General features: G+C 40.0%; 1 protein-coding gene across 1 annotated transcript in view; it reads left to right on the forward strand.

The window, feature by feature from the left end:
* The window catches only part of zfp64 (zinc finger protein 64 homolog (mouse)), a 67,067-nt gene that overhangs the window by 35,359 nt on the left and 22,432 nt on the right, over positions 1 to 9,276 (forward strand). Inside the window, exon 3 of the mRNA XM_043710242.1 lies at positions 7,595 to 7,765. Within this exon, the coding sequence (XP_043566177.1) occupies positions 7,595 to 7,765 (171 nt within the window). The remainder of the gene's footprint in view (positions 1 to 7,594; positions 7,766 to 9,276) is intronic.

The following is a 9,276-nucleotide window of genomic DNA, read 5'->3' on the forward strand; positions in this document are numbered from 1 at the left end:
TGTTGATTCGGTCGCCTGAGATAGAAATAGAAAGGTCGAGGAAGGGGAGGGAGGAATCTGAGACTGTCCAGGTGAGTTTGAGGTCGGGGTGGAAGGTGTTGGTGAAGTGGATGAACTGTTCAACCTCCTCGTGGTGTAGTGATGCTTTATAAAATGTGTAATGGGGTCCTGACTTACAGGTATAAGCCGACTTATCGTTTGATGCATTGAAAGGGCAGAGGATTTGGAAATCAACATGTTGAGTGGTACCTCCAAAAATGTGCTGTCTTTTTCCCCTGAAAGAGTGCCTGAATGAAGACCCTTTTTAAAAAATGATTGAGTCACTGGAAACCAAAGTCATAAATAGTAAGTGGTCCAACTGCAAAAAAAAGGTGTGTGATTCCTTCCCATCATTGCAAATTGGCACTGAGGAAATGTTTTGTTTTTCAAGTACTCTTGTAAAGTTTATGAAATTGACACCCAAATTAAACAAATGTATACTGAGCATGTCTTGTGCACCGTTAGTGTGCAGGCAGCTAGTACACTAGGCTTTTTCAGGCTGCATTGGTAATATTGTACAGTCCACTTATACTAGTGCAGATTATGCTTCAGGGTTCCAACCCTGTAAATGTAGGGCCATGTCACAGTGAACTTTAAATATCTTCTATTGCATTATCACCACCACTGTGTCAACTGAATGTGCAGCAGTAAGAAACAAGGTGAATGCAATGCTTAAGCATTGTTGCCAGGTCATTTGAGTATAAGTCTGGAAATACCAGACTAAGAGTGTAAAGGGACCTGGTCAGGTTTCAGCCTGATCACTGTTTTCAGTTTAGTCATTAAGATATAAAGGAAACATTCAATTCATTAAGGGGAGGTGGATGGGAGCCACCTGGCTGACAACTGGTAACAAAAGATTGAGCTATGGAAAGTCTGGAGTAGCTGAATCTTATTTCATCTTGGAAAGAAACATATTAGAGGCAGTCTTACCGGAGGAAGAAGATACGAACAAGTGCAGATAAAATTAATCCAAAATTTTATTTCCCATAATGATAATGAACCCTGGTTGTAAAAGGAACATTTTTAAGATGGATGTTGGCAAGAACTTTACAAAAAGCATGAACAGTCCTTTGAAAGGATCCATAAGACATAGGAGCGGAAATTAGGCCATTCAGCCCATTGAGTCTGCTCTGCCATTCAGTCATGGCTGTAAGTTTCTCACTCCATTCTCCTGCTTTCTCCCTGTAACCCTTGATCCCCTGAACAAACAAGAACCTATCTATCTCCATCTTAAATATATTCAATTACCTGGCTCCCCAACCTTCTGTGGCAGTGAATTCCATAGATTCACCACTCTCTGGCTGAAGAAGTCTCTCCTTATCTCTGTTCTAAAGGGTCTCCCCTTTACTCTAAGGCTGTGTCCTCAGGTCCTAATCTCTCCTACCAATGGAAACATCTTCCCAGCATCGACTCTGTCCAGATCATTCAGTATTCTGTAAGTTTCAATTAGATCCCCCTCTCATCCTTCTAAACTCCATCAAGCATAGATCCAGAGTCCTCAAACGTTCCTCAGATATGAAGCTTTTCATTCCTGGGACAATTCTCATTAACCTTCTCTGAACACCCTCCAGGGCCAGTACATCCTTCCTGAGATATGGGGCCTAAACTGCACACAATACTCCAAATGTGGTTTGACTAGAGCCTTACAGAGCCTCAAAAGTACACCCCTGCTTTTATATTCCGATCCTTTCAAGATAAATGCCAACATTGCATTCGATTTCCTAACTACTGACTCAACCTGTAAGTTTATCTTGAGAATATCCTGGACTAGAATTCCCAAGCTCTTTGCACTTCAGACTTCTAAATTGTCTCTCTATCTAGTAAATAGTCCATGTCTCTATTCTTCCGAGGTGCATTACTTCACCCTTTCCCACATCATACTCTATCTGCCACTTCTTTGCCCACTATCCTACCCTGTCAAATCCCCGCCTCCTCAATGCTACCTGTCCCTCTACCTGTCTTTGTATCATCTGGAAACTTAACCAGAATGCCCTCAGTTCCTTCATCTAGATTATTAATGCATAAAGTGAAAAGTAGGGATCCACAGAATCCCTACAGTGTGGAAACAGGCCATTTGGCCCAACAAGTCCATACTGATACTCCGAACGGCATGCCACCCAGACTCACCCCCGATCCTATCCCTGAATCCCTGCATTTCCCATGGCAAATGCACCTAACGGCACATGCCTGGACATTATAGGTAACTTAGCATGACCAATCAAGCTAACCTGCACATTTTTGAACTGTGGGAGGAGACCGGAGCACCTGTGAAACCTACACAGACACAGGGAGAACATGCAAACTCCACACAGACAGTCGCATGAGGGTGGAACCGAACCCTGGTCCCTGGTGCTTTGAAGCAGCAGTACTGAGCCACCGATATTGAAATCAAAATCTTAGACTCATTTTTGGAGACAGTTAAAGGCAGAAGAAAAACATCTTGCACATATATAGTGCCTTTTATAATCCCAGGGGTTCTCAAAGTATTTTATAACCATATAAGTCACTGTGTAATCACAAAATTGTTATAGTACTGGAGACCATTCAGCCTACCATCTCTATACTGACTCTCCAAAGGCATAATTCACTATATGTCACTACCACATCTTCTCATTGCAGGTCTTTTTTTTCATAATTATCTAACTCTCTACAATGCCTTAATTGAGCTTGTCTCCACTAGACTTACAGTCAGCCCATTCCTGAATCTAACTTCTCACGATGAGAAATTTTTTTCTGTTCATGTTCTCCAATTTCTTTTTGCCAATTACCTTAAAACTGTGTCTTCGTTTTCTTAATCTTTCCACATCTGGAAAAGGTTAACCACTAACTCTGTCCAGATTCTTCATGATTTTGTGTTCTTCTCTCAAACTTCCTCTTAGCCTTTTCTTCAAAGAGGTCAGTGATTTAACTGACATTCATTATTCATGTCATTTTATTCTCAATCTTGAGCAAATTGATGGAACATGTCATTGATGGTGTTTCCAAGTGGTATGTAGTCAACAATAACCTGCTTATTGATGTTAAGTTTGGGGTCTGACAGACCAACTGAACTCTTGACCTTATTACAGGCCTTGGTCCAAACATGGACAAAAGAGGTGAACTCAAGAGGGGGTGACTGCCTTTGACATCAAGACAGCATTTGACCTAGTATTGCACCTGGACTCCCCACAAAACTGGATTCTGTTTGAATCTGAGTAAATTTGACTACAGGACCTCACTGCATGAATTCCTCAAGGTAGTGTCCTATGCTCAGCCATCTTCAGCTGCTTTATCAATGACTATCTTCCGTCATAACACCAGAGGTGGGACTTTTGCTGATTGTGTAATGATCAGTTCCATTTGTGACTCTTTGCATAATTAAACAGTCTGTGTCCAAATACAGCAAGAACCGGTTGATATTCAGGCTTGGACTGATGTGTTACAAATAATATTTGCACCACACAATGCCAGGCAATGACCACCTACAACAAGAGAGAATCCAACCTTCACCCCATAATATTGTCATTACCATGAATAACAACCCCAAACTTTTAAGCAGGCCCTTTTGGTTTCTGATAAATAAAACACCTACAAGCTAAGATTGGCTGATAAAAGTAAGTCATGAGAATGGAATTGCCTGATTGCTGAGACTCCTTTTATGAACCTATGGAATGTCACATCTGTAGAGTTCCAGGGAAACTTCAAACAGAGAAACTTAAAAAGAAGAGATGCAAGGCAAAATTTGATTACCTCTCTTAGCAGGAAAGTCATTTCCTGTGAATTATGTCATTTTTATTTGAGTCAAAAGACATGATCATAATTTACCCTCTCTGAGAAATGCAAGAACAGGGGCTAAAAATCCCTATAGTCCTAGTCTCCATGTACACCCCTACATGCTAGCGACAGACAGGCTCTTGAACTGAGTGCTGGAACCAGGAAAACTAGCGAAGTTACTATAAAAAAGGCAACAAAATAAAAACCGTCTGTTAGCTCACAGAGCCGAGAATCTCAAAATCAACCTCTTCCCTATCATTGTTAGTGATATCATTCCAACATAATAGCTACAAAATTCCATTGTGCAATCCTCACAGAACCCAGTGATTAATACATGCATTTTCACTGGATTCATTTTTAAAATCTGTTTATTTAAGAAAGCCTGGCTAATTTGGTCCTTTTAAAATGGTAAAGTATTTGAATTAGGTTAATTTATCCTTTGTGGGAAAGCATCCTTTTTTAAATTAATCTTCCTATGACCAACCAAGAGGGGGTTGAGCTAAGAAGGGGAACCAACTCATTCCTCCTTACCCAGCAGCATAAGCATTTAGGGATATCCCATCCAGCATTGGAACTAGTTGCTGATTCTTACTCTGGGACTAATCACAACAACATTCGATGGCATTACCGTCACTTTATTCCCCCATATTAACATTCTGAGGGTTACCACTGGCCAGACACTAAACTAAACCAGCCATAACTGGCATACTTTCTTTTTCTCGATATACTATTGCAAATATAACTCTTTTTAAAGAAAATCCTCTTAGAAATCCAACTACTAACAAGAAAGAGAAACTTGAAATTTAAGTAGTCCCACAAAACTAAATTAAATGCCAAATTAGCTGCCACATTTTTCTTTTTTTTTAACCATGATCATTAATACAAAAGGATTTTTCCCTGCTTTGAGATTGTCTTTCTTATTGTATAATTGAGTCTGATCTTTTCAATCTACAATAGGTTTATTTTATCCTTTGAATATATGTCTGACCCTTATTAATGTAGAAAATGTAAGCTGCCAGTACTTAGACTATTGAGAGGAAAAGTTACATTGCTGGAGATGCTGTCCATAGATCTGATATTGAGCCAGGGTTTCATTTACAGGTTCTGCTTGACATCGGAGATTATATAGGATCACCCAAAGAAGAAGAGGGAGGGTTTTATTATTCAGTTGTTGGATTAGGTTGTTGCTGATTTTAGAACAAGGTTAGAATTCACTGCCCTTCTGAATCTCCTTTGAAGGTGCTAGTACTTTATTGCTTTCTTGTATCACTGCAGTTGGTGAGGTTTTAGGGCACTTATCGGGGAGGGAGTTCCAGAATTCTTTTTACCCAGCCATGTTGACGGAAGGGCAATATATTTTCAGGTCAGGCCAAGATGGTGTGTGACCTGAGAGAATCATCTGCAGACTACCCATCCTCTGACCTGCCTTTGTAGCCAAAGCATTTATTTTGCTGGTTGAGTTAAAGGTGGCTCCCAGGAAGTTAATGAGGAGTGTAAGGAAGATTTGATTTTATCAATGCATTGAATATCAAGAGGACATGATTTTTGTTTCTTGTGTACCAGTCAACATCCCTTCATTCACAAATGCCACAAATTTAATTCATTAATCATTTGTTATTTGTGTAAACCTTGGTGTACAAATTTTGTATTTAACAAAATCATGGTCCAGATTTTACTGTACTAATATTGACATGTAACATTATTTGTGGGGAAAACTGACAGCAGCATTTTTGTTCATACCTTCCCATATACAATAAACATGGAAATCAGAAAGTCTTCCTCAGGTTGCCTTGTTGCGGTCTTTGCTGATGGAATCCACCCAGATAGTCATGGTTGAGACATGAGCTAATTACCTGCTATTCTCACTTTAAAAAGGGCTGAAGAAGATAGAGCTTCAATCAGGAATGACTTTATTTTAAATACTATACAAAGTAATAATTACTGTTGAAGAACATGTAGCTCTGAATATCCTAATTTAATAGGTATGGATTCTTGTGTCTTCAGAAAATAATTTATGTTGCCTACTAGCTTCTGTTTTGTTCTTGTTTGCATTTGCCTTAATCCTATGTCCATGTCCAATTTTTATTTTGCTTTTTGTACAATGACTTAAACATAATGTACCTTTCCTGTTTCTTTCTTCCTGCTTTACTGCCTGCATATGTCAGTGAGGATTCTTTAAGGGTCCAGCAGACACTGGAGGAGTAGCTATTTTGGTTGCTAAGCCCAAAGGCTGTGGGCAAGTGCACTTGAGGTGAACGCCAAAAGTTGTACTTTTCTCTCTCTCAAAATCCAAGCCATTAACAGTGACAATTCCAACACTATAAGATGCTTTCAGAGAAAGGAAAGGCAAATAATTAAATTTTTTTCAACTCACATGATGCAGAAAGTCTGATGGGAGGCTGGATCTGTGTTCTTTTTGACATGATATTTCAGTAAAAAGGCAACCAGCACTTAGACTGTACTGAGGGGCAGCCACAGTACATCATATCCTTCCTATAGTGTGGTGACCAGAACTTTGCACAGTCCTCCAGCTATGACCTAATCAAAGTGTTGTACAGCTCCAACATAACCTCCCTAATCTGATAATCTATTCTATGACTTGTAAGTGTCAAGTGTGCTTTTGTAACTATCCAATAACCTGTACTGCCACTTCAGGGATCAGAGGACAAACACTGCAAGAACCACTCTTCCTCTGATCTTCCTAGTGTTCTGTATCATTTATATATATATCACAAACAATAAGGGACTCAGTATTGATTCCTGTGGTACTTCACTGGACATTGTCCTCCAGTCTGAAAGACATATTCTATATGTTTGTCTGGCTCTCCGATGCTCTCATGGCACCATCACCTGCTATTTATGCTTTGTGTGTTGTTCACAGAACCCTCCTCAAATTGATACGCTTCTCATCATCCTGTCACCAGTCCCCCTAAAAAGCAAAACAACCTACAGGTCTTTCTACTATAATACGTGTTTCCTCAACATGAATTTGCTGTGATGCATTTGACAAACTGGGGACGCTGTTTCTAAAACACAAACGTTTAAAATGTGTGTTGGGTGTAACGCGATTGCAGTGCGAACGCTTTAAATGCTATTTCTAAAGCGATTTTTCGATAACATGGGGTTGCAGAAGAATGCAATCATCGCACTGTGGAAGAACTGACTGTAGAATTCTTATAAGGCTCCAGTCTCAATTGGTTCAGCACTGATGCTCTGTTTATGAAAGGCAAGTGTGACTCAAGATGCTGAGATAATCTGGCTTCTGGAGTACCATTAGTACCCATATCTGGTGCTTGGGGTTTCTGAAAAGAATCTGCAGTGGAGCATCTTAAAATAATGCTTTGATGACTAAAAATCCTTGGTGATCTGCTTGAATGTTTCCATATGAGTGGAGTGAGTACATCAAGGGAGAGAAATCCTGGGCCCTATAGAACACTGAAGTGTGTGCATGCATCTGTGATTCTACATGCACTGAAAACTCAGATCTTTGGGTGATCAGGAAGAGGTATGTCTATTGGAGATAAAGATCTGTTCAGTTATGAAAGGTTAGAGAAACATTTTGGGCAATAATAAGCTGCTGCCGCTTTGGGGAGTCTCCTAAAAATCTTTTGCAAACCTTGGAGAAGGTGTGCATAGGAGGACTTGAAACAACAAGAACAGAAAATCCAGAAAAAGAGGATTCATGTTTTGTGCTGATAACTTGATTGTTAACATTCATCCAAATTGTAAATTAAAAGTCTGCTTTTACAAATAAAAATTTTCAAAGAATGTATAACAAATTAATGTTACTTCTATTGAACAGTTTCCAGTCAGTTGTCAGAATTTGGTTTTGAACAAGGATACCAGACGTATCTACCCAGTACCAGCAATGCAGGCGAAGTTTCCAGTCTATCCTTAGGACCCACCAGGCCAACTCCAAAAAAATCAAAATCAAATTCAACATCACAAAAAAAGCTGACGTGTTGCTATCCAGGTATGTACAGTACAGACTCCTGAAACAATTAGCTTTAAGAGTTCCTATAATGGCTTGGCATGAGATTTTTGTCTTGGAGAATTCCTGTTCTGATGATTATATGCAGAGAAAATAATAGGAGTTAACAGAAAATGCAACTTTGATGTTTGTTGTGTGGTTAAAACATATGCATTCTGTGAACTCCGAAGTCTCCACACATCCCAATACAATGTTCCATTTGGTTTGCATGGTATAAGTCAGAGTCCTAGAGCCATAAAGCACAGAAGAAGTCTTTTGGCCCATCGTTTGCACCAACTATCTACACTAAACCAACTTTCTTTTCAGATTAGATTAGATTCACTACAGTGTGGAAACAGGCCATTTGGCCCAACACTGCCATAGTGTTAAAGGTTAAGATGGAGAGGAATTTGTTAAGTGTGTACAAGACAATTTTCTGATTCAGTATGTGGATGTACCTACTAGAGAAGGAGCAAAACTTGACCTACTCTTGGGAAATAAGGCAGGGCAGGTGACTGAGGTGTCAGTGGGAGAGCACTTTGGGGCCATCGACCATAATTCTATTCGTTGTAAAATAGTGATGGAAAAGAATAGACCAGATCTAAAAGTTGAAGTTCGAAATTGGAGAAAGGCCAATTTTGACAGTATTAGGCAAGAACTGTCGAAAGCTGATTAGAGGCAGATGTTCGCAGGAAAGGGACAGCTGGAAAATGGGAAGCCTTCATAAATGAGATAACAAGAGTCCAGAGAAAGTATATTCCTGTCAGGGTGAAAGGGAAGGCTGGTAGGTATAGGGAATTTTGGATGACGAAAGAAATTGAGGGTTTGGTTAAGAAAAAGAAGGAAGCATCTGTCCGGTATTGACAGGATAGATCGAGTGAATCCTAAGAAGAGTATAAAGAATGTAGGAGTATACTTAAGAGGGAAATCAGGAGGGCAAAATGGGGACATGAGATAGCTTTGGCAAATAGAATTAAGGAGAATCCAAAGGGTTTTTACAAATATATTAAGGACAAAGGGTAACTAGGGAGAGAATAGGGCCCCTCAAAGATCAGCAAGGCGACCTTTGTGTGGAGCTGCAGGAGATGGGGGTGATACTAAATGAGTATTTTACATCAATGTTTACTGTAGAGAAGGACATGGAAGATATAGAATGTAGGGAAGTAGATGGTGACATCTTGCAAAATGTCCAGATTACAGAGGAGGAAGTGCTGGACTTGAAATGTTTAAAGGTGGATAAATCCCCAGGACCTGATCAGGTGTACCCGAGAACTCTGTGGGAAAGTAGAGAAGTGATTGCTGGGCCTCTTGCTGAGATATTTGTATCATCGATAGTTGCAGGTGAGGTGCTGGAAGACTGGAGGTTGGCAAACGTAGTGCCACTGTTTAAGAAAGGCGGTAAAGACAAGCCAAGGAACTATAGACCGGTGAGCCTGACCTCAGTGGTGGGCAAGTTGTTGGAGGGAATCCTGAGGGACAGGATGTACATGTATTTGGAAAGGCAAGGACTGATT

This window comes from Chiloscyllium plagiosum, chromosome 20 (genome assembly GCF_004010195.1).
Source record: "Chiloscyllium plagiosum isolate BGI_BamShark_2017 chromosome 20, ASM401019v2, whole genome shotgun sequence".
Classification (NCBI taxonomy): Eukaryota; Metazoa; Chordata; class Chondrichthyes; order Orectolobiformes; family Hemiscylliidae; genus Chiloscyllium; species Chiloscyllium plagiosum.